The sequence below is a fragment of the Strix uralensis genome, chromosome 19 (genome assembly GCF_047716275.1).
Source record: "Strix uralensis isolate ZFMK-TIS-50842 chromosome 19, bStrUra1, whole genome shotgun sequence".
NCBI lineage: Eukaryota > Metazoa > Chordata > Aves > Strigiformes > Strigidae > Strix > Strix uralensis.
The window spans coordinates 9,804,907-9,832,117 of NC_133990.1; the positions used below are offsets into that span (position 1 = coordinate 9,804,907).

The window sequence follows — 27,211 nt, forward strand, 5'->3', positions numbered from 1 at the left end:
TGTGGAAATTGTAAGAGAGCTGGAGAGAATAAAATGAGGGTCTGTAAGTTTTGATCTAAGCTACTGGGAAAAGATTCAACCTCCTACCCAGGCAGGCTGAGATCGAGACAAAGTTAATACCTGGTTTTCTTTCTTTTTCTACTTGTAGCACAGAGGAAAAAACACAGAACTGTGAGCACGCTGACACAGAGAAGTTTGAGGGATTGGCCCAGATAGACATCCAGTGCCTGAGAGCTTTTCTATTCAGCTTCTGAAAAATTCTCGGTAGGACCGTATTGCCCATAAGAGAGAAACATCCTTGCTTGTGTACAGCAATCGGGCAAGATCAGCCTCTATAGATTCAGTATATGGAAAGGTGCTTTCACTCCAGGGAGTGGCTCTGGCTGCAGTGGGAGGTGGCTGGAGTGAAAGCAGACCCCTGAGATGTGTTTGAGGATAGGGAGAATCATATGTAGTTGTCTTGAGGCTTTAGGAGAGAAGTTGTCTGAGAAGGGGTTGAAGTTTCAGTGCTTCCCTCTTCCTCTGCATGTGCACTGAGGTGCTCTGTCTCTTTGGTCTCTGGGGATTCCGTGCACTTCTGTTAGTGGAGATTGATCCTAAACTCTTCCCCATTTGGCACCAAAATGCTCCTAACTTAGTAGTGCAGGAGCAAATGCCCTTCTGTCTCCTAGGGCCATAACTCCTCTGCTTTGGGGTCAGGGGCGGGAGAGGAGAGGCCATAAAATCAGAAGGATCAGATGAAAACCCATCCAGGCTGCATCAGGAGGTACCCCAGTGCCCAGACAAGGCTGCACACAGTAGCTGCTGCCGTGGACCCAACCCCTTGACCCAGTCGGTGGGTGCTGCTGAGAGCAGCCGAGCCCCAGCCCTTACCTCTGTGCAGCCTCCCGCTGCCTGCCAAGTGGGAGCAGCTGCCGGCACAGCCTCGGTTACAGCCGATGTTAAAACCACTCGCTGGAGTGCCACCAGGATGCATGTGAGTCTTTCCGATGGACCAAGTTGCAGGCAGAAGCCGTCAGGACTGCTCCCCGCTGACTGCGGCCTCTGCTCCCAGCCCATTGATTTTTTTTTTTTCCACCTTGTTTACTTTGGGCCTATTATTGTCATTATATTAATTACTCAGTGAGAAGCTCTCGACTCTGCCATGGGTAGCCAATGGGGATCAGCTCCTTTATACACCTGCTGGGTTGCCCCATGTCAACGGCCTCGGCACAGGATGTGCCAACTGGTAAAACCACAAGCTGCGGTGACTAATTTGTGCCATGGCTCGGGCAAGTATAGAGCTAATCTCCTGGCACAGGCTTGTGCTGGGAGTGCTTAGCCACACTGCTTTGGCTAAAATCCACTTGAGTTCCCCACTCCCTTGTTTTTAGGTAGATCTTAAGATTTTTTTTTCTCAAGTATACCATTACTTTGTGCCTTTATCCAGAGCACAGGTACCCAGACTGACCCAAAAGGCAAACCTCAGAGTCCAGCCTAAGTGCAGGGACGATGCCAATTTAATAGACTTCTGGCAGAAGGGTTGCTTCTTTTGGGGGTGATATCTATGACCTATCAATGCTGACCTCAGAGCCAGACCCTCATGTGCAAACCCCACAGGCTCAGCCATGCGGGGTTGGAGATGCTTCAGGTCCAAGCTGTGCTGTCCTTGTTCCCTCTCCTGTTGCAGGGCAAACTGATTTCCGTCTTGGGACTCTGTGGTGAGCTGATCCCCCTGGTTTTGTGGCTGGCAATGGGAATTTGGCATTCCTGACTGAGTCGGGGAGCCTAGAGGGTCCATCAGGAGAGGAAGCGCCTCTCCATGGAAGGAGAGAAGTTGTTTGTGTGTCCCAGGATGAACCCCCAAGCCCTGGGGTTCTTGCAGCTGGCAAACATATGAGCTGGGCGTACAGAGCCATGAAACACTTCCCAAGAAGCTGATTAGGGGTAGGAGTGGGTGGGGGAGCACACGTTATCATGCTTGGGGATGTGATGAAAGGGATGGAAAACAAGAGTGAAAGGGGCCCATTGCTCCTGGGCAAGAACACCCAGTGTGCACTGGTGTAGCTGTTGCATTTAATGTCTGCCAGCAAAATGGTCATGTTTAATGTCTGACCAAACCGTTGAACTGCTGCGGTGGAGCCTGGACGCTCTGATCTGGGCAGGTTTTTATGAATATCCATGGCTCGATTTGTTCTGCTTTCCCCTGAAGCATCAGCATCTCCAGCCTGCTTGGACGATCATGTCCTTGCTCCTTGCTTTGATGCTCTGGGATCCCCTGAGTACAATTGGGCTCTCCTTTAGCTGCCTGGCTTTTCTCTGGACCCCATTCTAGAGGTTAGTAGGGAACTGGGATCTCCCAAGAGCTATGTGGTGGCCTCTTTGTTCAACAAAAAGCCAATGATTTACATGCAAGACATTAACAAACCTGTCTGTTTTTCAGTGCCATGGTCCCAAATTGGGGTGGCTCTGCAGAACTGGGAAATGGAGGCCAGGAGTCTGAATATATCCTGGGGAAAAGAAGTTTGGGTGAAACAAGAGGTTTTTCCTTTAAAGGTAACTCCAACATTTTATTTCAGGCCCTGCTGTGCCCCAGTGGTTTTGCCAATGGGACTGTGTCTGGGCTGCAAAGATGAGGCATCCTTCCTAGCCTGACTTGCCCTCTTCCGGCTTTGGAGCTGAGACTGAGCCCAGAGGAGTTGTAAAGCCCTGGGAGACTGGTTAATGCTCCTAATTTGGCCTTTATGTTGAAGAAGAGCAGCTGTTTAACTTGAATATATTGACACAAGTTTAACCAAGTCATTAAGTAAGCAAGCATGCAGGAGAGAGGCAGGAAGGGAGAGGATGGGTTGAACTAACTGGATCGATCACATAAATCACTGCTCTGCTCTGCCCTGGAGAAGCTGCCTTTACTCAAAGGCTGAGAGAAAGCTGCTAAACATTAGGAGCGATGTTTGCCCCTCTGCTATCAGCAGTCTGCTTATTAATGGCGTTATCTGTGCACTTAGCAGTAATAACACTCAGGCTGGGCCAAGCGGATCTGTAAACAGGACGCGGGGAGGAAGGAGGTTCGTGCCCAGCCGCTGTGTTTGCCCAAAGGCCGACTGAGGAATGCCGTGCTCCTTGCGACTCCCCAGCCGGCCCACACCCTTCCTTCTTCTCCGCCGATAACCGCGCCGGTGACGTCTCCCGTGGGGCTGGTGAGTGAGCACCTTTAAGGGTGGCTGTAGAGAGCAGCCTCATCCAGCGTGGGTGAGGGTGAGCCGTGCTGCACAGCCCCAGCTCCGTCCCTCCCTGTGGGAGCAGATGGGCTCCATGGGTATGTGCTGGCTCCACTCGTGAAGCATGGCTCTGTGTTTTCCCTGCTTGCCCCCAGTGCAGGTCACTTTGATCTCCTGCCAGCGCTGTTTCTCCTTACAGGTAAGGACCACTGCCTTGATCCCTGGGAAGTGCCTCCTCCATCACCACCTCCTGCCCTGGCTCCCAGCACACCCCGGAGCCGGCCCTGCTCCTCGCAGGCTGCACCTTGCCTTGTGCTGCAAACCCATCCCTCATCTCCAGCCTTGTGACCTTCTCAATGCATCCACTTTCCAGCTGCCATATTGACTGATAATAATTAACTTGGATTCCTCCCCCGTCCCTGACACACCTCAGAGCAAATCACCCAGATAAAAGGCTTTTTTTTTTTCCCCACTACTAAAACAAAACTCACCCTCAAATAACAGATGATTAAGAAGCAGAGGAAGGGATGCGAAACCCTGGTAGCAGAGGGATGATGACTCACATCTGGCCTTGGATATGGCCTTCCCTGCTTTTTTCTGAGCGGTGATTTCTGATCTCCTGCTCTTTGTCTCTTCACCTTCTTGCTGCTCTCCCTTGCTGGCTCTGGCACCGCGTGCCTCAGGCCAGGGTCTGAATCGGAACCTTTTTGGCACTCACGCAGTGGCTCGAGTCCTGGGGCTGGATCTGCAGGGCTGGTGCTCCCTGAGCATGGCCAGAGCTGGGCTCTTAACCCTGCCATCCCTTGAGGAGTGATTTTTTCTGGTGGGGTTCAGTGCTCCCACCAAACCTCTACAGCACAGCAGATGCTCCAATCCCTGGGGGACCAAGGTGGCTTTTATACCAAAGTGAGCCAGACTGGAAGCTCCTGGCAAGACATGAGAGCCTCAGGGCACCTCTTGGCTTTCCTGTAGCTCTTCATTTGCAGTGGCTACCATTTAAACAGTCACCCCGAGGCACATCGTTGTCCCTCTTCCCCATTCCCTATGTGGATCTGATCTCTGCTCCGTAATTGATGTGATGGCAGGAGCAGTCAGCAGGATGCTGCCGGTGGCCTCGGGGCTCAGCCTCATTCTCTGCTCTGACACAGGCTTTCTGTTTGCCCAGCTCCCATGCCTCAGTTTCCCTCCTCCCAGGTGTGGAGGATGGAGCTAACAGCAGGGCTTTTCTGCAGGGATCTGTCACGAGGACCTGTGTACAAAGGACCAAGTGGGACCCTTTCACATTACTCAGGTACTCTGCATTTGGGGTGTTCTCCCCTTCCATAAAACTCTCCATCAGGCAGAGACTCTTTAGCTGGGCTGTGAGGAGCCGTGTCCCGGGTCCATGGTGAAGGGGGCAGTGATGGAGCAGCCAGCAGCAGTTGGCTGCATCGCCTGGCAGCACAGAGTCCTGGGGAAGGGCATAGATCCAAGCAACTAGGGTGCAGCAGCGCCAGCTCTGGGGGTGCACCCAGCTTTGGGTGACACGCCTGGGGTGCTGGCTGTGTTTGGGAGGAGTTGCCCAGGGACGTTTGGCTGATTCTCCATCAGCCTTGGAGGTCACCCCTTTGCACACTGACTGACTGCTAGCTGATACCTTCTATTAGACAATCCTTGAGCACACAGCAGGGCCCATGTTTACAGTGGGGTTTTCTTAGGGTTTGGGTTTTTGGTTTTGTTCTTTTTTCTTTTTGGACTTGTGGGTGCTCACTTTCCCTCTGTCCCCCTTTCTGGGTATATACATAGGGCTCACTGATGGTCATTTCCCCATCTGCTGCCTCTCCCAAAATGCATGTATGTGTCTGGAGGGCAGAAGAAGAACACAGCCCTTGGTTGGAAATCCCTGCCACCCCTGCACTTGCAGCCTGGAGATGCCTCAGGTTAGCAAGGGGCCTTGCAGAGCTTGTGCTGTCCCCAGAGCATTTTTGGTTTATCCTGGTATGATTGCTTGTGTTTGGATGTTGTGGTTCCTGCTGACCCACCACCCTGGAGGGGTTGATTTGGGATTATTGCCTGTATCAGTGCTGCGTGGGCTTCTCCTTACACCCATTCTGAGTTTATTTATCCCCAGAAGTGCCCCTACAGTTACTGTCCAGGACAAAAGAGCAGTTCAGACTCTGCCCTGCCTGGCTCGGTGAGCCCAGCCCTGGGAACCTGGGACCAGACACCAGCAAGAGTGCATAGGAGGAAAATCTGATGTGCCCTCCAGGAACAGAGTAGGTGATTAAAAATGTTTCCTGTGCCTGTCAGAGGTCAGCAGCTTGTGCTAAAACAATGTGTAGGAGTGTACGTAAGACTGACGTCTGTGCACCGTTTACGTCTCTTTTCTGACTTAATCTGTGGCTCCTGCAGTCGAAATTAATAAGGCTTTTGTTTTATGAAAGGTGAAGTTTCTAGGGAGAGATTGTATCTTTATCAGATCAATGGAAAGGAAGGACTGACCCACCCCAGAGATGCTGGATTGGTGCAGTCCTCTGGGGGCAGAGGAAATCAGGGTTTACCCCATCTTTTACCCGCCTCAGAGAAAGGCTGCTGGCAGGCAGGCTGGTGTCAAACCAGCCAGAGGCACTGGTCCCTTCTGGTTTGGTGATCGAGGTTTGGAGGGGAAAGGTTTGAAACACGTGAGCCTGGGCTGGCAGTCTGGGCTGTTGGGTGGAAAATCACATCACTCCATTTCAAGTACCGTGATTTCCATTTATTTTTTTTTTCTTTGGCAGATGCATACACATCCGTAGGAAAAGGCTTGATGATTTTTGCCACCTCTGCAGTGTTCTTTATTGGAATGAGAAACCCTGACAGAACAATAAATGCTTTATTGGAACAGTAAACCCTGATGTCTCAGGGTAGAGACAAAGCTCAGCTGTGCCATTTTGGCATGCACCCTCCCGACCTGGCAGCCTGGGCTTTCTGAGGCTCCACTTGGACTCTGGGTACAGCAAAGGGGCCCATTTCTACCTCCTGCAGCCCAGGAGTTCTGCTCTGAAAGCCCCCTCAATCATACAGTTGTTCACGGAGAGCTGCAGGCACCCAGAAATCTCTGTTGGGGCCCCACTGCTACATGCATGGGGGCTGCCTGGGTGCTGGGGCTGTGCTCACAGCCTCCAAGCATGCACAGGCTTGGGGGTGCAGCGCAAGCATCCCTTCAGGGCATGGGAGATCAAATTGTCCAAAGCATTAGATTGATTTCTGTGTTGTAGGTCACAGAAGGTCCCTTCAGGAGTTCAGTGTTGCAGTGAAAATCAATAAATAACTTCACGTACAAAAATGTTCATATATTAAAAAAATCATTATCTATTTAAAAAAAAAAAGAAAAAAGAAAAACAAATCTCTTTATCATTCCCCAAACTGTATTGCCCATATGATCTTTATATTTCTCAAGCCCTGATTCAGGAAAACTGGGAAAAAAGTGTGCTTAGAGCAGTCCTGTATCAAGGTCAGCACCACATGCACAGCTCTCCTGTAGAGACGACCTGGCCCTCAGGAAGAGGAGGTTGCAGTGAGCAAACCCACTCAGCAGCAGTGGTGCCTCCCTGGAGAGGAAGGAAAACAGCAGGGACTGATACAGGGAAGGGTCAAGAGGGCCAACATAAACGGGCAATAGAGAGAGGAAAGATTAAAATGTTTCCCAAAGCCTTTGGTGGTCACTGGTTTGTTTTTCACATCTCTGCAGGGGAGCGATTTCCGACTGGCCGTACCAGAAGTTGAAGTGGTTTCCCTTTCTTTGCCTTCCACGCCTGCATTAGCCCCTCGTACCTGCGGGGTCTCTGCGTGCAGGCAGGCACTGACTGTCCGAGGGTGCCGAGCACCCGCTGGGGAGTACATCAGTGGCATGGAGTGAACAGGCTTTTGAGAAGGAAGGTGAGTCTCCTCATGAACCAAGGGTAATTACACCTTCCTTTTTTTATCTTTTTTCTTTTAAGCTTTAAGAGCTTCGGACACACACATGCACATCCACACACAAGTAGCAAAAATAAAATCTGGACTATGTTTGGATGATCTTCACTAACGGTTCATAAATGCCCCAACACTGCAAGGGGACATGATTCAAGGGGTGCTGGGGACCCCTCAGGACATCTGGGCAGTCCCCCAGCCCTGGGGTAGGAAGAAGGTGGATTGGTTGAGGAGGATCTCATCTTCCTTGTGGGAGAGTTCTTTAGGACATGATGTAGACCTCCAGCAAACTGGCCACTGCATGCATTCGGTAGAAGATCCCAAAGGGCAGGCAAATGTCCACAATGGCCGGCCACATGGAATCGCCATAGAAGTTCAGTTCCGTGTCATTGTCAAACTGCGGCCGGGCACCAAACGCTGGCATGATCCAGAGCTGTTTGAAGAAATGGGAAAATAACACTGCAGTGAGAAAGGTGTGTGGTACAGCAAGCACCTGCAATTACAGCTACCAAGAGATGGGAAAAGGGCGACCTTCTGAGCTTGGGACCTATGCCAGGAGTCTGTGTTTACATTAAGATCAAGTATGATCTAGTGTTGTACCCTAAGCCGAGTTTCGAATCATGCTCAGACACCAGCTTGAACCAAGTGCTGAAGCACTCACCAGAGGAAGAACTTGAGCATATTGTGTGTCAGTATGAATCTGGCCTGTTCAGACTCCTTGGATGGAGCAAGCCTGGGTAGGGCTGAGCTGGCAGCAGCTTGGTCTCCCCAGGCTTGGTTGTGTGTGTCTTGCTCAGAAGCCCACCCAGCATGCATATCTGGTTGCATGGGGGTTGTCAGCTCATTCTCTGTGAGCTTATGTGTAAAATCAGTTTGAGGACATGATGTGACTGACTAGCTGGGGATTTGGAAGTTCTCTAGACACATAACATGTGCTTGGCTGCTTTGGAGGTGCAGCTGTAATCCTACGTTTCTTATGCAGGAAACTGCGGTCCCCTGGCTGCTCGTGAAAGTGGGAACCCCAACTGGAGTTACCAGTGACCAGTTTCTCCTCACAGCAACTGGGATCAGTGTTTGGGCTCCTAGGCCATGGGTTTTGAGAAGAGATATGCTGCCATTTTTCAAGAAAACCCAGATTTCACCCCAGGTATTTGTCACTTTACATCCTTTCTTTGGGGGAGTAAAGGAAAGTTTTAATGTAGTTTATTTCTTTTAATAAGCTATTCTACATATCCTCTAATACCCAATAAAAATACTGAAACTGATTCTTCTCTTGTACCCACCGATTTTATTGTCTGATACTGTGCTGATAAGTGACAGGTCTATTGGCATAGCCCAAAATGTCTTAACTCCAGGGCAGTTGCTCTTGTTTTTAAGTGATAAAGGAATCCCAACTCTCTGCACATACAAATGTAAGTAAATGTGCTCTCTGTATAGCAGAAGCACAGAAAGGACTGTTTTTGCATGGGCCACATCCTTTCCTTCATAGACACTTCTCCCTTGTGCTTGCTTCCCTCTCCCCCACTGTAACAAACTCTTCTCTCTGCGTGTACTCACTATGATATTGCTCAGCAGGAGGAACATGGAGATCTCCCTTAAGAACTTCCTCCTCCAGTTCATCTTCTTGGGGGCGGTGAGGGACCGCACGAGGTCAGAAGGATGGATGGCCTCAGTGCCAGAGGCAGCACTAGGGGCCAAGGCGCTGCCGCTGTCGGGCACACGGAGGGACACTGCGTTGATGTTGACAAAGGTGAGTCCATAGAGATCCTTCTGGTGAGGATCGTGCTTGTGGTCTTCCTTGGGGGGTTGCCGATGAAGGCCTTCGATAATGAAGATGTTCTGGAAGGTGTGCTGAGCAATCATTAGGAGGGCGTAGGTGAGGTTGAGTGCGCTGATAGCGTCCCTTGGTGTGCTGGCTACAATAGCCACAATGGAATAGTAAGAAATAGCATACTGCCCCAAGGCTGCACCCATCAGCAGGGCCACGTCCAGGGTCCTGGTTGGGTTCTTGTGCCGATCCATGTCTCTCTTGTCAAACCGGTAGATGACAGAGCCACCAATGCAGACCAGAGACATCAGGCCCAGACAGACAATGTTGAAGATATAGTACATGGTGAGTGCTTGGCTCTTCTTGCTGGATTCAGTGCTGGAATTTACCTGCACCTCATAAAGAATAAGGACTCCCAAACCACTCACCAGAATGATGAGGCCCAACACGATGCCTACAAAGAAGGTCCTTCGGAAGAGCCTGAACTTCAGGCGGTGAATGTGGTGGGAGTGGTGGTCTATGAAGCGTCCAACATTCTTCCACATGACATAGACCATGGCAGAGGCAAAGAGACTGTACTCAATGTTAAAGGGGTACAGCCAAAAGTAGCCGTTCTTGAAGATCTGGCAGATTTGGCTGTTGCAATTGCATTCTTCGGCTGAGCTACTTCTCATTCCCGCTGAAACAAGATAAAAACACGTAGATGCAGTGGTATTAAAACAAGGAGCCAGCACTCATTAGCAGCCCTGAAGAACTGGATACTTAGGGCCAGTGAAAAACAAGACCAAGGACAGAAGAATATGTGACCACTTTGAAAACAAGGATGCTTCAACCTCAGCTTTCTGATGTTCATGTTCTTCCTGAAGAAGTTAGGTGGCCGGATAAATCTCTCTTTTTCCTTTCCTTCTTCATTCCCATCCCATTTGTACAGAGCCCTCCACCTTTCAGACTCCTCTGCGATACAGGTTAAGAAATGAACATTAAGACCTGGCTTTTAATATATCAGCTCTGTTAAAGGAACCTTCAGCTCTCAGTAGGCCTTCTGAAAAGGGATAAAACCTGAGTTGCAGAACAATTTCTACCTCATGGGCTCCCTCCCTGGACCGGATGGCTTCACAAATGGGCAGATTACCTTTCAGGATCCATCTGAAGATTTCTTCTGTCATGTTCTTCTTCAACTTTGAATGTGCTTTATGAACGGACTCATCTGTCACTGCTGACATCCACACCGCTAAGTTTGTAGTCAGCGTTAGCATCAAGCCACACCTACAGAAGAAGAAGGTTCATGAAATTAAAGCAATGGCTCCAGGGCATGTTGCTCCCATCCATGTTATAGATGTGCAAGTGCTCAGAGGGACTGTGGGAGCTGCCTGAAGTGGTACAAGGGCTCTAGTGGTCAAGGCTAGAAATCCTGACCCTTGCTTTGCTGCTCTCACTCTCTTCCTATTTTTTGTTTATAGTCATGAGGATTAGCAAGGCCTGATTCCTCTTGTTGGTGTTGGAAGAGCTTCTCAATAGTGAATAGTTTAGTAGGTCTGGATTGGTCTCCAGGAGGATCCAGTCTTGCAAAAGTGGACAAGATCTTGTTTTAGCCTGAGGCTTGCCCACTGCATCGTTGCCTTCCCCAGGGGAGCAAAAGTCAGCTATGAATCATTTTATTTAATGCTAATTATTAATTTAATACTAATCTGCTTTGAGTAATGCTTGTATTCTTGAACTGAATCCCAACCCTGCTAGATCCACAGGTCATGAACCTCAACCGCTTGAGCTGGGATCTAAGGCTAGCTGGAGACTGAGCAGGTTTAGTTTTGGTCAGCATTAAGGGAATTGGGATTATCCCCTTGTTGCATCTTAACTGTGTGAGAGAGTGCAGCAGGTTTGTGGTGGCCCAGGTCGTCTGGGCCAGTGGGATTCAAAGAGTGGCGTTACTCACCTGGTAACGTTCAGGTGTACGTGGACGCAGTCTTTGGCAGAGATCCACAGGAAGTACGTCTGGCAGGGGCAAGAAAAGAAGTTATTTCCAACAAAGCAAGAAAGCAAATCACATCTTTCTGAAGCAGGGATCTCCCTGCTCAGCAGAGAGTGAGCTGGAGCCTCTTTCGCTTGGGTCCATCTGGGCCCAGCCTACTAGCCCATAATCCTGGCCATTTGCTGGATGTGGCCTGTTCTTTCTTTGTTCCTCCTGCCCTGTCCCACTGCCATTGCTCTGCCCGTGGCCAGCCCCTGTTCCTGTCTAAATTGTCCCTATCTGACCTATTCCCTCCTTGGTGGAGGACTTCAAACTGCAAGACAGTCCTCCTGTCCTTCTCCCTCTGTTCTTCATGGAAGAGGAGACCTGGCTGGATGGGAGCTGCTTAGAGTTTGTGACAAGCCATCCTGGCATAAGCCAAAATGTCACAGGGTGGGAACAAGTCTAAATCAATGCCTTAAATCGAGTTGCCGCAGCTGGAAGTTGTGGTTGGAGGGTGATATGAGCTGGGCAGGGGCTGAGTTAAACCACTTGCATTTGCTGTTGGTGGAGTTGAACTATGTCCATGAGATCAGAGCTTCTTCTGCTGGTGGCTCTGTCTCTCTACCCATCCCCGAGACAGAGTACAACCATCTCACCTGGACGACCACAAATATTGCTTGCACAATGGGGTAGATTATTTTGATTGCAGACAGGCAGCTGTAGAAGCTTGAGTAATATCCAATTTTGAACACATCCATGACAAGACTGAAAATGGCAAATAGGATCAGGCCTCCTGTTGAGGAACCAAAATATCTGTGGTTGGACAGATGTATGCATATGTGGGCTAATGCAGATAGTTGAGAGGAAGAAGAGGAACTATTGTCATGGAGAGGCTTTGCTTCTACCTGTGTTTTTCCTCTCCCAGCACCCAAATTATCTTGACACCAACAGAATTGTACAATAATTTTAGCTGGAATGGATTTTCAGTCAGCCCTGTAGTCTGACTACAGCTCTTGCAAGAGCAATGGCAAGGCTGGGAAGGAACCCGGTGTAAAGTACCAGAAGCCCTTGCAGATAAAGGGAGACCTGGCAGTGAACCCAGTGGAGGGAGTAGGAGCTAACCTACTCCCTCCACTAAGTAGGAGCAGGGCATGGTGCCAGCCCCAGCAAGAGGGGAGGAGACTACGCCCCAGATGATTGCTGTTTCCCTCGAAAGAACTGATGCCCCCATGAACTGTCCACCCTGCATCTCACCCCCAGCCCTACCCCCCCGAGAGCTCCTACCTCTCAGCCAGATGGGCCCAGCGTGGGAGTCTTTGCAGAGGATGGCATCTGGGCAGCGGGAGGTGCCGACGAGGTAGAAGATGATCCATATGATGACTATCAGCATCATGACAGTCAGCAGGAAGAAGACATCATAGTCATGCACGGCAATCTTCTCAAAAGCCCCGCTGCTCACGAGCGTGCAGGCCAGCAGGGCTAAATGCACAGCCAGCAGGATGGAGAACATGCGGCCACCCTTTTTCCACACTTCCTTGGAGGCAGGAGTGGAGGGGGGCTGATGAGGCTGGTGGCTGAAAGATGCTATCTGGCTCGAAGCCAGGCTGGCTTTGTCATCCTTGTGTCCACAGCCCATGCTGGAGTTGGGGCGTCTGATCTCGCTGTCCTTCCGCACGGGCTCCTCGGTCATGATTCAGCTAATGCTTTAGCTGAGGGTTAATGCTGTTGGGAGGAGAGCCCCATGAATGAGAGGCGTCACTTCATTTTGAATAGTCCAGGGCTGGACGAAAGCAGAACATGTGATGAGGAGGAGAGGACGTATCAGAGGAACGGGGAAGGCTGAGACAGGGAGCGCAAGAAGAGGGATGAGCTCATTTTCAACCTTTCTCTTCCTGGTTCCCTGAAGGCTGAGTTCTTGCTTAAGATGCTTTTGCATGGGGGGGATCCCAGGTCAGTTTAACAAAGCATGCCTAATTTGTCACACAGCGTTTAGGTGTTTATTGATGCAAGATACTGGAAAAGCACCAGGAAAGCACTTACAGGATCAAATATCCTGGGGCAAATGGCCAATGTGGTTTGATTTCTAAATGTCAACTACTAAACATTCTGAAGAAAATGTCATACTTCCTGGCTGAGGAACAGGCCGCTGAAAGGTAAGAAAGCCCTGGGAGTCTTTGAAGCATCACATCATGGTTTATACCAGTTCCTGTAAGAAGGATGTGAGCTATGTCTGCTGTCACTCCCACTAAAGCCTCTTGCCTGTGCCAAGCCAGGGACTTATTGATTCTCAACAAAAAGCATGAAACAAGGCAAAGTAACTATTCAAACAAAGCCATTCCACCAACCTGTTTTGGTGCCTGGGATCCAAATCTCTGCTCTTGCCAGTCTGAGAAGTTTCCCCGTTGCTGCAGCTTGGTCAGCCGAAGAATTTATACCTGTTGGGATGTCTCTGTGATTTATACCATGTCTGGAGCCGACAGGAGTGCTTCATGGGCTTCTCAGAGAAACTCATGTGATCCATTTTGTGCAATAGCTGATTTTGGGGAAACAGGAGAGAGATGAGGAGATAAGGGTTATTTACCCGGGGAGGGCGTGAGGTGACAGCACTGCTAAGCGTGGCACAGACCGCTCGGTGGCAGGGTCATGGTCACCACAGATAGAGCAAAGTCACCCTGTCAAACCCATCTTTCCTACCCACATGAGATCTCTTCCCTTGAGAGAAGGTGGTTTAGGTGATGAACTTATCTTTGCTGATGATTTTGGGCTTGGCTTTCTGCTTAACTGAGCACAATAAATATTGTGCCTCACCCTGTACTATTCCCATCCATAAGTATGCTCTATGCCTGGAATGCTTTTGAGGAAAAGGAAGAAATTTGCTTTTGTATCTATTCAGTGCCAAGGGCAGCTCAATTTTTCTACCCATGGTGGCAACAATGAGGAAGGTTTAGCGTTACAGCAGGGCAGGATTTGGGGACTGGCATCTGTGATCCCCTTTGTTGATGCACTGCCTTTGCCTTTTCCGGGTGGGATCACCTTTCTCTGGCCCTCAGGAGCTTAACTTCTCTCCTTTCAAGGAGAAGGAAGTCACACTGCAAACCACAGCGCAGATGGGATTCAAGCACTTGCCAGGTGAGGGGAGAGTTTTTGCTCAAGATCTCTTTTACCCCAGCTGTTATATTTTGGTGGGGGAGATAGGGGGACCCAGGGCAGTTCTGAGTGGACGGGGACAAGTTTTATTCCTTCATGAGGACGCCTCTTTTGGAGATGTCCCTGCTGCTTGCCTCCTCCGGGGCAAGCACAGAGATGGGCTCTTTGCTGTGCATTTTCTCAGTCCCATTCCTGCCTGCTCACCACCGTGCTCCTTCTTGCAGCACTACAGGAACAGCACCAAACCGAACTACGCGGGATGGTGAAGGAGAGCGCTCAGGATCTACTGTACAGCCCAGGGAGACCTTCATGCCTCTTTCCCGTGCTGCCATCAGCCGGCTGCCACAAGTACTGGCTCTGCCCTGATCCTTAGGCGTTCCTCTCTGGGGTGAGTGGTTGATCTTTTCTCAGTCTGTAGCCTTTCCCAGGGGAAGCACAGATACACGTCCCCCTCCCGCCCCCCCATGCCATGAATCTGAGCTGATAATGGTGATGGTTTGCAGAGGCCAGAGGTTCAAGAGTCCCCCTGGACTAAATGCACTGATTTATCCTCCCTCTTTTGTCCTTAACAACCAGCAACAGAGGAAAGAGCGTTTACTGCCTTGGGCAATGCTCCCTATCCCCCCTGGGAGACACCATACAGCATAATGAGCTTAATTAGTAATAATACAAGAATCATTAAATAACCTCAGTAATTAATTGCAGACATTACTATGCTGCTTTTCACCTGGAAGGATTACAGTGGCAAATACCTCGATGTCTACCACATCCCATGAGGACTCTCCCGAGGAGGCTGAGCTGGTGAGTGTGAATCTGCCGATGTGAGCAAACCGTGTGGGGAGCAGACCCTCTCTGGTGCACTTACAGGTGTCCCCAGGCAGCCGGGACCTTGACTTCGTGTTGGTCACCCAGGGGTTAATCACTGCAGCTTGTGTTGGTGCACCAGGGTCTGCTTTAGGGCCCCCCTGCTGTCTTGGGGCATTTTTTTTGCTTACAAAAATAAGCTGCGTTTCTCTCTGGTTTTCCTCCTTTCTGCTCGTTACCTTCTAACCCTCTCTGCTGCTGTTTTTCAGTCTTTCCCCAGTTTTGCACTCTTTTCCCTGTTCTCACCCATCTCCTGGGTCTGCCTTCACCCTCTCCAAACCCCGTGTGCTGTCCCAGGGCCATGGTGGCAGACGTGCAGGGTCCAGCCTTGGAGATCTCCATCCCAGAGCCAGGACGTGGTAGGCAAAACGCACAAGGAGGACCAGAAAAATCCTCCTCCCTGACAGTGTGTCCCAGGGGATACGATTCACCGTTGGGCACAATGTGCTGCAAAATCTGTGTGCTTTGGTCATCATCCAGGCTTGGCTCTGTGTCTCCTGACAGCAGAGGGTGCCTGGGGCCCGGGAATCCTGCACTGGAGGCATTGCCTGGGGCTGTCCAGCTCCCTGCAGGGCTCACCCCAGCCAGAAATTCTGTGTCATCATAAAAGGCACTGGAGGCCAGACACTGCCCCTTGAGCATCTCATAGTACTGAGCTACAGACAGGAGTGGGTTTGGTTTGGGGGGTTTTTTTTTGGTCTCCAAAGAGGGAGAGGGAGTGAGGAAAGGAATTTTTCCAGCCTGTATGAGTTACTTAGGTTATCGTGGATTCCTGTTGTGCAGTTTATTGTGCAGGTCCCTGAAAAGTAGAGTCCTGTGGGCACAGGCAGGGATGGTGACTGGGTCTGCTGTTGTCTTCCTAGTGACATATATATATAGTGATATGTATATATCTCCCTATATATATGTATACATGTGTATACATGATATATACATGTGTGTACATGTATATATATACATATAGATATATACATGTGTATGTCTATATATACACATATACACACATGTATATATCTATATGTCTTTTTTTCTTTTTGTTTTTTTACCAGGAAAAACTGAGCTGTGAACACCCCCGGTGTTGCTTTGAAATCAGAGGCAGTCACCAAGCTGCTCTCGGCCATCTCTGCACGGAGCAGGAGCACCCCTCCAGGTCCCACCTGCTGCCCTGCTCTGACAGGGCTGCGAGTGGAGGCAGTGGGGGGCTCGTGCCCCATCAGCCCACGCTTCCTCCTGTGGCTGCTGCTGACCCTCACTCGAGATGGGGTAGCTACAGCGAGGGGCATGCAGGAGTATCGGGCAGGATACGGCCCATGAGCCTTTCTGGCAGCCTGCTCTGCTTAGGGGACATGTAGACCTGGCAAGTTGTCACTGCACGACCCTGTGCCCATAGCACTTGGCTGAGCCTGACAATGATGCTGCTTAATGGGAGCTTTTAATGTGCAGTGGAGCTGGTGCATGAACGGTTTGTCATGAGGAGCCGTCAGGGCCGGAGGATGCTTAGGACCCAGGGGAAGCACTGGAGAGCCTGGCTGGCTGGGCTTGGAGGAGCTCCTGCCTCCCCGGCCAGGACTTCTCAGGTGTCCTGGTACGGCGGCGCTGAGCCAGGCGAGCTGGGCCCTCCTGGCAGCTCCCCCTTCCCCACTTCCATGCCCATCCTCTGAGCCCCCCTGGGCACCCATGAGCTCGCCCAGGGACCACTCCACACCATGAATGACCAGTACCACCGAGCAGCCCGGGACGGCTACCTGGACCTGCTGAAGGAAGCCACCAAGAAGGACTTGAACTCGCCGGACGAGGATGGCATGACCCCGACCCTATGGGCCGCCTACCACGGCAACCTGGACGCCCTGCGCCTCATTGTCAGCAGAGGGTGAGCGTGGGCGAATGCACGGTGCTGGTCCTGGGGGACAGAGTAGCTGGGACCCCGTCTCTCCCCCCTCCCTGCTTGCAGGTCAGTGTGGGTGCAGGTGCCCCACAAAACGATGGCTTCTGTCCATAACACCCCTGCTCCGGTCCTCCCCTCTGTTGTTTTTCTCTCCTTGTGGTTCTTTTGAGTCTAATCCAACACTCCTGATAACTGCTCTGTGTTTTTCCAGCTTCTCTGAGCCTGTAACTGCTCCTGCCCTAAACCTTGCCTGCAGCTCCCCAGGTGGGGCTGGGTCCCCCCTGCAAGTGCTTTGCAGTCCTGTGTCAGGTCCTGTAAAGACAGGCAGAGCTGAAGTGCAAAGCCCATCGCGTCGCTGCCATGATAAAAGCCTTTTTAAATGAGGGGGCAGAGGGAATAACTGCTCCTTCTGTCCCAAGAAATGCTCACAGAGAGATGTGTGCAGTGCCAGCTGCAAGTAGGTGACACTTGTCTGTTTTACCCAAAGCAAGGTCTCAATATGTGACCCCTGGGCAGCCTGTCATGCACCTGGAGCCCAGAAAATTCAGAAACAGGTTCCCCAAGAGCAGATTTCTTTAAGCTCAGTCTCCCCCACAGGAGCTGCTTGATGCTGATGTGTCTCTCAGTACCTCACCCCGGGCTGCCAAATCTGAGGGTCTCAGGCTCTGTAAGCGTGGATGTGGTGGAGAGGAGGGAGTGGAACTGTGGGGACTTGTCAGACTGGGGGGTTTTACATTTTGGTGTTGGGGGAACCGCACAAGAAGGTGTGTGCTAAGGCAAGATCTGCCATACCTAGTTCTTTCTTGAGCAGTACTGGCTCTCCTGTTCGTACCAACCTCCCAAGGGAGTACGTGCCAGTGCTTCCTTCTGCTTCAGTAGCTTTTCTGAGCACCTCATCTAAAGGCATCCAAGGTGGGGTGGCCTCTGCCTTTTCTTGAGAGGTTGTTGGTGGTGCTGCTTTTGATTTGTTTCTTTCTAAGACTGAGGAATAGTGCTGAGGTCAGCAGCCTGGATGCGCATCACGCCTTGTTGAAATGGCTTTGCTTCTCCATGTTGGGTCAGGGCTCGGTGAGGCCGTCAGGTCCCAAGCAGGGAACTGCTGCGCCCAGCCTGGGCTGCATTTGCAGTTCTTGTACCTGATCAGCTGCATCTCCACTGTGCCTGTTCCTGGGCTCTCACATCTCCTGATACTCTGGTCTGCTTGTACAAAACCTTCAGCCGGCTCCCCTGGCCCCGGCCAGCTGTACTTACAGGCAGAGCTCCCACACACGTTGCTGTCCTTCCGTGGTAAAGCATTTAATTCTCAGATCCTGAGGTCAGAAAGGCTGTGTACAGAGTCACTCTGAGAAGTCCTTGAGTTCCTGATGCAATAGGAGTGTGGTCAGGAGAAGATGATTTCAGAGTCCAGAGGGGAGAGGGCAAGATACTGCTCTGACTGGTGCCTCCTGAGATGCTCCTGGGCTGAGAGCCCCGTGATGATTCCCTGGGTGGGGGCTCTGTGACTTACGGTGTACCTCCCAGGAGGGAATGTGCCCAGCAGAAACCTGCTCTGAGCTCCTGCCATGAGAGGAATTGCCACCCAGGGCCAGAGAGACAAGGGCAGGAGCTATGGGGACCCCAGAGCTAGAAATGGTTCCAAAGACTATTTGATGGCCAAAAAGTCAGTCTGAAAGGCCCGCACCATGGATGAATGCCTTTCCAAAGAGCGCAAAGACTTTACATCTCTTTATATCATTATATCTCCTTATATTGCCTGCCTCCATCACAGGACACCCTGCAGCACCACTGCCTGCCCTACCAACCCACACGTCCAAGCCAGCAGTTTCTGCCTCCCCACAAAGCCCAAGGGCTGCTTAGCCATGGAGGGGCCCCTTTTATAAATTCACATCAGATTAAAAGGTCCTCGAGGGCTCAATTATGTCCGAGTGCAGCTTGGCTGCTGTTTAATTAACAGCCTAATATACATTTGTTCCTGACAGGGAAAATAGCCTGGCAAAAGCCCAGTGCCCTTTACGTGATGGATGGTGGAGTGAAGTGTGTGTCTGTGGGGCTGCAGGATGCGTTTTCATCCGTGCATTCATCTTCATGTGTCAGATCCTCGCCCAGGGCCACGCAGAGATCCGTGAAACCTCCTCACGCTGCCGCTCAGCTCGGGGCAGAGGCAGACACGCCTCTGCTCCCTGGAGCCGGCTTCGGGTCTGCGAGAGGCAGGAAAGCCCCAGCCTGGGGACAGGGGTGCCAGAGAGGGGCAATCATGCAGGACCCAGGAGAGCCCGTGGGCAGACCCTGTAATTTTCTGCTAGTGCTTAGGACAATGTGCAACGGTATTTAAGTCTTGTTCAGAGATGAAACTTAATTCTGTGTTGGATATGTTACTGTTACACCTGCGGTATAACAATTGCAAGGCAAGAGGGAGGACTCCTGAGTATCCTAAAATGCCAGGGTATTTTTCTCTGGCTTCTGCTGTCAAAATATTCCTCCTTCTGCACTGAGAGCCCCTGCACTGTGAGGCAGGAGAGTGTGGGATCACAGCATGGGGTAGTGCCTGGGGGAGCGGAGGCTTTGGGGCTGGGCTGGCTCCATGCAGGGATGGGGTGGGAGGCAGTGTCAGGGTCTGAGGGGGCTGGTTAGCTTCCAACTGCATTGCAGGGGGATGCCGAGGCACAGAGGGTGATGGGAGAGTCTTGGGGCGGCAAGAAACACCAAATTCTCCTTGCCAGTGCTGGGCAGTGGTACTGGTGCCCAGACAAGTTGGGAGATTAAGTGCTGGGGCCAGGCTGTTATGAAATGTCCTAGTGAGGCCAGAGGCACCCTGAGAGAGCAGAGCTGTGGGAGGGGGGCTGCTGGGGGCAAAAATCACAGTTCTGATTGTTGTGCCCCACAGCAGGCCAAGCTAATGGACACTCAGGATTATCTAGGCTCTGTCATCAGTGAAGGAGCCTCATTCATACGCCTGTATGTTCAGCAGATTGTGGTGTAGGGCTGAAATGGGGAGGGGGAAAGAAAGTATAATAAATCTGTTGGTGGATCCTTGAGGAAAGTTCATCGTCTCAACCCACACAGAAGGGCTAACGAAGCAGACTTATTGCTCTGTCCGTAACAGCTAGTGATGCTGTTGCCTCCGTGCCACCTTTGCATGGGGATGGAGAGAGAGTCTGAGTCGGAGGGATCAGCAGTGGCTCATCCTTCTTGTTTGCAACACAAAAAGCCTTTTTATTCCTCCTGACTGGACTCCAGTGAGGGAAGCAAACTCAATTAACATGATGGCTGGGAAAAGGCAGGCTAACTGGCATTTAGTATTGCAGCTTTTCAGAGGCAGTAATTCTTCAGCATGGTTTGTTATGAACTGCTGTGGCAGTGGTGGGCATCAGTCCAGCTCCAGTTAACCACAAGTCTGGGAGCCTTGTCCGGGAATAGCCAGGACTTTCTTGCCTTGGAGTGGACCACAGGAGAGGTGAGGATGTGTCTTTCTGCTAGACAGGTCTGCAGTCAGCTTTGTCACCCAACGTTTCTTTGCAGAGATGTGCCTCAGTTTCCCTTCTTACAAAAATGGGGGTCGCAGATGCTTTGGGTGTTAACAGCAGAGGGGTGCGGGTGGCTCAGCAGTGGGTTAGAGGGGATGAGATGTCTCCTGACATCAGCCCGGCCACTCGAGGGAGTCACGTCACCCTGGCTGGGGCAGGGTTGCAGTGGAGGTTGCAGCAAGGCACGTGAAGGTGATGTGCATCCTCTGCACGCCACAGGGCTGGCGGCCACGTGGGTGCCAGGAGCAGCGTGGCCGTGTTGGTGGGGATCTTTCCCAGGGTGGTGACCTGCTGGGAAGGTGAAGGAGCAGGGTGGAGCACTGTCAAAGCTTCGTCGCTTCCGGCACCTGAGCTGGCTGCTTGGAGTCAGCGTGAGATCTGGGCATGGTGGAGTGCTGAGCCAGGATACATGCCCCTAGGCACTGCCACAGCACAGCCAGCGTTAATGATCTCCAGTAACGCCAGCTGCTAGCCCAGCTTTTGCTGCTACGAGAGGCAGAGAGCCCTGAGATGAACCTCACCTACAGCATCTGTGCTGGATTTTGGGGGATCTGAACTTGGAGAAAAGCTGAATCCTTGACCTACCACCACCTGGATAAAGCTTGGGATACAGAACCCAAGGCTCTACTCTGGGTCCAAAACCTCATCTTTTCTGCTCATTTCTAGGCTTTGCTTGGGTCCTTGCCCTGACTGGCTATGCTGAAGCTGGTGGGCTTTTTTCTCTCAAGCCATAAATGGTTTTTTCCTTTTCCTATATCTAAAAATATTTTATGGCAGCCAGAGACACTCTGCACACAGCTGGCTCCTGGTCTGAGGGCCCGATCCTTCACGCACACCCACGAGCCAAGGGGTGAGCCAGCCCATTGCTATCAGAGGAACTTCGCACGTGCAGCCAGGGAAGGACTTATGTAAGTGCCACTGGATTCCCCGACTAATTGGGATCCTATGGGAGAAGTGGAGGGGGAAAACCGGCAGGAAGGGAGTGAGTGTGCCAGTCACAGTGCAAAAGCAATGACTCAGGAGATGCACACGTCCACCTAAGGGGCTCAATTAACAGCGTTTTTAATAATGATTATTACAGGAGTTGACTCAGCACTCGAAAACGCTTTGAAGTTGAGAAGTGCTGCACTTCACACCTGTTATTAAAATACGTTCCCACTTAGTGGACCCTGCAGTCAGCATCTCCTCATGTGCAGCGCCCTGGAGGTGAAGTTTTGCTGGGACAGACACCTGCCAGAGGGAGGGCCTCATGTTTATTATCTGTGCCAGATCAAACACCTCTACTTTGCAAGTCGCTGTTCTTCTTTCCTTCTGATGCATTTTTAGCGCCTGCGGCAGACATTTATAGGGCAAAAGGACCTAGAGATCTAATTTTGCTCTGATACTCTTGTTTCTAGACAGTGGCAATGTCCAGGGAAAGCTGGTTTTGATGCTCTTTCCCCTCACTTACTCTCTGAGGTAGTAAAAAGTATGAGGAAAGTAGACCTTTAAATATGAATCTACTGAGACCTCCCTGGCTTCGCTCTTTGCCACCTCAATCAGACAGACAGGAGAATGGGCTCTGAGAGGTACTTTATGGCTTGAGCATCCATACACTTGGCTTGGGGAGCAAGATCATTTCTAGTGAGTCCTCTGCTAAGTCACTGTCCACATTTTGAGTCCATGTACATGTTGGGACCCTCATGGTGCCCTGGCTCATCTGCCCGCACATGTCAGGCACACATGTGCCCATTCAGAGCACATGTAAACAAACGAACAACCCTCCACGCGCTGGAGTCCCACCGACAGCGCCAGCAGTTCCAGTTTCACTGGCTCTTTAATCCAGCTCCATCAATAATTTACTCCTCTCTTGCAATTCATCAAATATTTATCCTCCCCATGAATTTCCCAGCCTGGACATGTCACTATAAGGGTAGAGGCGAGTGCTGGGGAGATACCACTCCTGGAAACTCCGCATTGTCGCAGTACTGGCAGCTTCCTCCTCTCCTTCTACTGGCTTCGCACCTCTTCAGCCCTGTGATCTCATGCCCTTCTCCCTAGCACCCATCTTTGAAGCCTTTCTCTGCTTCTGTGAGAGATGTCAAAGCCTCTGGATACAGAAGTCCAGGGTTTGTGGGTCTCTTTGGCCCTTACACAGTTTTGAACTTTTTGACTAACTTGCTGAATTTGCCAGCAGCCTCAAAGTTGTACTTACGAAGTTTCTAAAATTTTGTGAAAATACATGCATGTGGAGCTACTGCTGATGCTGCCACAAGGGGAAAGCTGAGCACACCTCATAGCAGCTGTCAGGAAATACAGCCAGAAAGCTCACAGTCTGGGTCCAAATAATCTCCAGCTTAACATCTGGACACTGTTTTTATTGCTTCTGCCTTTTGCAGAATCATTTCCCTTCAGTATTACATAGCTGAGATGTTGGCAAAGCCTGAGGATTGCAAACTAGTCATGACACCAGCTGCGTTGCTCTGCTCCAGCCCCGCTGTTCCCTGAACATCAGTGTCCAGAGCGGGCAGCAATGAGCCTGCCTGCAGTACAGGAGGGTGAATGTGCTGGACGGGGCTGTTACTGGGTCTTGTGCATGGGTGCTAGTGGTGCAGATGCAAAGCAGCAGGGGAAAGAAGTCCCTCAGCTCCTGTGATCTCCGTGCTCTTTCGCTGAGGTAGTTTTCAGACTCTTTCAAGTGAGACGAGCTGTAGCACAGAACACGTGGGGTTTGGGAGAGGGTTCTGGGCTTGCTGCTCCCAGCTCTTGTCAACACAGGTCCTAAAGCAGCAAGGAGTAAAGTAACGCAGGCTGAAGGTCTGAAGTGTGCATTTGCCTTCCAGACTCCTGGTGTCACCAGGGCTGAGATCTTCGTGGTGGAGGGGCAGTGCTTGGTTCCTCTAGAGCTCATTGAAAGGGTGGTGCGGAAATGGGCAGGAGCAGTGCTGAGCCAGAGCCCTGCTGCCCACGGGAAGTTGCTCCTAAGGGTGGTGGAGCTGCACAGCCTTAATAAAAGGCTTTGCCTTATCCATGTGCACAAAGGGAGAGCGCCTTGTTGACAGATACTGCTGCTGGCTGCATATCATTAGCACACGCGCTCGGGCGAAGGCTGGTGCCAGGAGGGGTGTGAACTATCTCTTGTTTCAGCAGATCACAAATACAGAGCAGTGTCAGGAGGACAGACTTCCCTTGAATCCTAAGTTTGTGTCTGTCCTGTCACAGGAGGCAGGAGATGTGGGCAAGCGGTTGTGCCCCATCAGCAGCTTGCTGGGGTAGGGGCCAGCACGGTGTGAGAAGAGATGCTAATGGCATTAGTCGAGTGTCCAGCTCTTGAGGAGTGCAGAAACCTAATCTCCACTTTCTCTGAAACTGGATTCTCAGGATGTGCTAATACCAATGCGCTTCAAGCCATGCAATCGAGACCAAGTAGTACATAGTACAGCAAAAAACCCCACAAAACCCCAACCCCAATGCCGATGCTAGCAACTTTGCTCTTATTCTCTACTGACAATGTGCCCTCTTGTGCCCCAGATTTCCCCAGGCACCAGTGAACGGGAGGGTGGGAAGGTGCAGCAGCTGGTGGGTTTCAGAACCATTGCTGAGGATGGCTGTTTCATGGTGGTGCTACCATCATGGTGGGACCCCATGGTGTCCCACACAGGATGTGGTGTATAGAGAGGGATTTTGGGATGTCTCTCCACAGAATCTGAATAAAGCCAAGATTTGAAGATAGAATCTGACTAGAATTTAATGAGATGTTTGAGATTTGAAATTTTATAACAAGCTCAAGGTCTGAGTTGGAATCAGCCCCATATCTCAGTTCTAGGCTATCCAGAATGTGGCTTGCCTCCCTCCAAAAGCTGATTTGGTGCAGGAACATATGTCTCCTGAGAGCTAAATTCAAGTCATGGGAATTACCACAGACTTGCATGTCAGACATGTGATTCCATGTCAGCGGTGCACCCTTCCAGAAGACCTGCTTAAAATTAAGCTGTAGGGGCCAAAGCTGTGTAGCTTCATATTTTGAGGAGGCAACAGTTCATGGAGCTGATTTTGCCCTGCACAGCTGGGAATGTCTGAGAAGAGTCTGTCAGCCATGCCTGCATGCTAACCAGTTGATTTTCTTGCTGTCTAGGGGCGATCCAGACAAATGTGACATCTGGGGGAACACCCCTCTCCACCTGGCAGCAGCCAATGGCCACCTGAACTGCCTCTCCTTCCTCATCTCTTTTGGGGCCAACATCTGGTGCCTGGACAATGACTACCACACCCCACTGGACATGGCAGCCATGAAGGGGCACATGGAGTGTGTGCGATACCTGGACTCTATTGCTGCCAAGCAGAGCAGCCTTAACCCCAAGCTGGTGAGCAAACTGAAGGACAAGGCCTTTCGGGACGCAGAGCGGAGGATTAAGGACTGTGTGAAGCTGCAGAAGAAGCACCATGAAAGGATGGAGAAGCGGTACAGAAAGGAGATGTCAGATAATTCGGATACCATGAGCTTCTCCAGCTATTCGAGTAGCACCTTAAGCAAGAAGTTCCAACACATGTCTATGGTGACTTCCTTGCCATACTCACAAGCCACCATCCATGGCACAGCCAAGGGAAAGACGAAAATACAAAAGAAGCTAGAGAAGAAGAAGCAGGTGGATGGAACGTTCAAGATCTACGAGGATGGGAGGAAAAGCGTGCGGTCTCTGTCTGGTCTGCAGCTGGGGAATGATGTCATGTTTGTGAAGCAGGGCACATACGCCAGCCCCAAGGAGTGGACTCGGCGTAATATCAGAGACATGTTCCTCACAGATGAAGACACTGTCTCCCGTGCCATAAGTGACCCGGGTTTGCACATGGACTCGGCCCACTCGGAAGTCAGCACCGACTCTGGCCACGACTCCTTGTTCAACCGCCCCGGGCTGGGCACCATGGTGTTCCGGCGCAACTACGTCAGCGGCGGGCTTTTTGGGATCGGCCGGGAGGACGCTGGCATGCTGGGTGAAGACAACGCAGACGGGATGGGTGTCAAACTGCGGAGCCGCCTGCAGCGCTCGCCAAGTCTCAACGATAGCATTGGCAGTGCCAACAGCCTGCAGGAGAGGAACGCGGAGGAGCTACCCTGGGATGAGGTGGAGCTGGGCTTAGATGATGATGATGAACCAGACACCAGCCCCTTGGAGACTTTTCTGGCTTCCCTGCACATGTTTGAGTTTATCACCATCTTGAAGAAGGAAAAGATTGACTTGGAGGCCCTCATGCTATGTTCAGACAATGACCTGAAGAGCATCAATATTCCATTGGGCCCCAGGAAAAAGATTGTGGATGCCATCCAGAGGAGACGACAAACTCTGGAGAAGCCAGATGTCATTGTAGACACTGAACTGTAAGTAGGAGATGGGGCCTCTGAGCGATTAAACCCTTCAGCAGGTGGAGATGTGGATAATGTAAGATCTTGTTTTCAATCCACTTGGAAGAGTAGGAGTCCAGGTAACCTCCGTGCTTCTGTGTGTGGGCAAATTCCTGCTCGTGTGGAAACGATGAGAGTTCGGAGAGGTGGCAATAGTGTTAGTTCATTACTCAACAGCTCTGATGTGGCTGGGCAGGACATGAAGCCCTTGTTTTGTTTCATAACCTATATGAATGCAGACTGCTCTGTGGTCTGATTCTTCTGAGTCCCTGTAGCTGAGATTTTCAACCACGCTCAGGCTTGTCTTGACTCTTCACCTTTTGAAGGCATTAAGAAATCAACCACAATTCCTGGTGGGAGCAGGCTGACGGCAGTGCCCAGTGGCATTGGGAATCCTTCCCCAAATGCTTCAGATCTTACTCAGACCTTTGGAGATTGCATATCTGGGTTGGAGTTGTTGCTGTTTTATGGTGTTTCCAGGGTTTGGTTGGTTTGGTTCAAAGGACCGTGTGCCTGCTGTAGAGGTGAAGGGAAGGCACTAGTGTGGGTCTCCCCACTGTCACGTCCAGTGACACCCCAATCCACTGTGTTGTTTGTGCTTCCCAGCCTCTGAATATCTGTGTGCTTCTTGCTGGTTTTTCAGGCTTTCAGTACAGCTCAGTCTTGGATCCTCCAGGTGCTGACAGATTTTTCTCTTTCCCTTTGCAGATAGCAGCAGCAGCATTTTATTTTATTTTATTTTTTTTAATGATCAAGAAACAAACCCAGTTCTAAGTTGCCAGAAAACACAAGCCAGAGACTCCCTTCCTGGGGCAGCTGAAAGCTACAGCCATCCCCACCAGTCCCTCTGGGCTGCCCTCCTGTTCCCTCACTCTGTTCCCTGTCTGTGCGATGCTCCCAGGCGGTACCTGGTACGGAGGGACGACTGCTGAGATCGGACCAGGCAGCTCCAACCTGCCAACCTCGAAGGGATGATGGTTGCCTGCTCGCTGGAGGAAGAGGTGTGGTGCACAGCTGGCTAGGACACTGTGCTGTCACAGGCTGAGAGACCACACGAAGCCATGAATGGAAGGCGATACGTGATGGTATTTTCAAAGGGACCCAAAATAAATCATTACAATCCATTCTTTCTTGAGCAAGTGGTTGATTTGGGGTTTGGGCTGGTGAAGTGGAAGGATGGGGAGTCCTGGTCTCTCTTCTTGTTCTTGGTTGCATTGTTTGCTGCTGTGTTTTCGGAAGGGAGTTTTGATTACTGTAGCTTGGGGTTGTTCAGCTTGAGACATGCCAGCCCTGACTTTAGCCCGCAGGTGCTCAGCGTGTCCGTGAGTCCAGTCTGTGCTGTCTTGAGGGCAACAATCTGAAATGAATACAGTGGTTTGAACATGTCGATAGTGGCCTTCCAGTGGTCAAATGGCTGTCCCATGGAGGCAAGGTTTCTGTCCCATCTCTCCAGGGCACTTGAGCTTCATCAGCAGTTTGTGTGTGAAGGACCCTGACTTTTGCCTCCATGAGCTTTTCAGGGCTGCAGCCCAGACCCTCTTCCAAGTATCCCTGGTGCATCA

General features: G+C 51.1%; 2 protein-coding genes and 1 long non-coding RNA gene across 3 annotated transcripts; 2 read left to right on the forward strand and 1 right to left on the reverse strand.

The window, feature by feature from the left end:
• The first annotated feature begins 5,887 nt into the window (after nt 1–5,887).
• On the forward strand, nt 5,888–8,753 carry LOC141952209 (uncharacterized). Its single transcript, XR_012631580.1, has 3 exons — nt 5,888–7,097; nt 8,113–8,277; nt 8,706–8,753. It is a non-coding gene; the product is annotated as an uncharacterized LOC141952209 (long non-coding RNA).
• OTOP2 (otopetrin 2) lies at nt 7,236–13,295 on the reverse strand. The gene is made up of 7 exons (XM_074889387.1): nt 13,195–13,295; nt 12,134–12,571; nt 11,506–11,642; nt 10,832–10,890; nt 10,031–10,164; nt 8,688–9,577; nt 7,236–7,563 (listed from the first exon to the last, which is right to left on the reverse strand). The coding sequence occupies exons 2-7, from the start codon at nt 12,537–12,539 to the stop codon at nt 7,393–7,395; spliced, it is 1,797 nt and encodes a 598-aa protein (XP_074745488.1). The 5' UTR covers nt 12,540–12,571; nt 13,195–13,295; the 3' UTR covers nt 7,236–7,392.
• Nucleotides 8,845–26,742, forward strand: USH1G (USH1 protein network component sans). The gene is made up of 6 exons (XM_074889388.1): nt 8,845–8,880; nt 14,221–14,384; nt 14,702–14,797; nt 15,910–16,730; nt 24,384–25,625; nt 26,358–26,742. Exons 4-6 carry the CDS (start codon nt 16,567–16,569, stop codon nt 26,359–26,361), a joined length of 1,410 nt encoding a protein of 469 aa, XP_074745489.1. The 5' UTR covers nt 8,845–8,880; nt 14,221–14,384; nt 14,702–14,797; nt 15,910–16,566; the 3' UTR covers nt 26,362–26,742.
• The last annotated feature ends 469 nt before the right edge of the window (nt 26,743–27,211 follow it).

What these genes read in the sequence shown, in the direction of transcription:
- OTOP2 (XM_074889387.1), bottom strand. Translation starts at nt 12,539, where the DNA reads ATGACCGAGGAGCCCGTGCGGAAGGACAGCGAGATCAGACGCCCCAAC. An exon ending in GTACACCTGAACGTTACCAG is followed by an intron (nt 10,165 to 10,831) that starts GTGAGTAACGCC and finishes CTTCTTCTGTAG; the next exon opens with GTGTGGCTTGATGCTAACGC. An exon ending in CTTCAGATGGATCCTGAAAG is followed by an intron (nt 9,578 to 10,030) that starts GTAATCTGCCCA and finishes ATCTTGTTTCAG; the next exon opens with CGGGAATGAGAAGTAGCTCA.
- USH1G (XM_074889388.1), top strand. Translation starts at nt 16,567, where the DNA reads ATGAATGACCAGTACCACCGAGCAGCCCGGGACGGCTACCTGGACCTG. An exon ending in CGCCTCATTGTCAGCAGAGG is followed by an intron (nt 16,731 to 24,383) that starts GTGAGCGTGGGC and finishes CTTGCTGTCTAG; the next exon opens with GGGCGATCCAGACAAATGTG.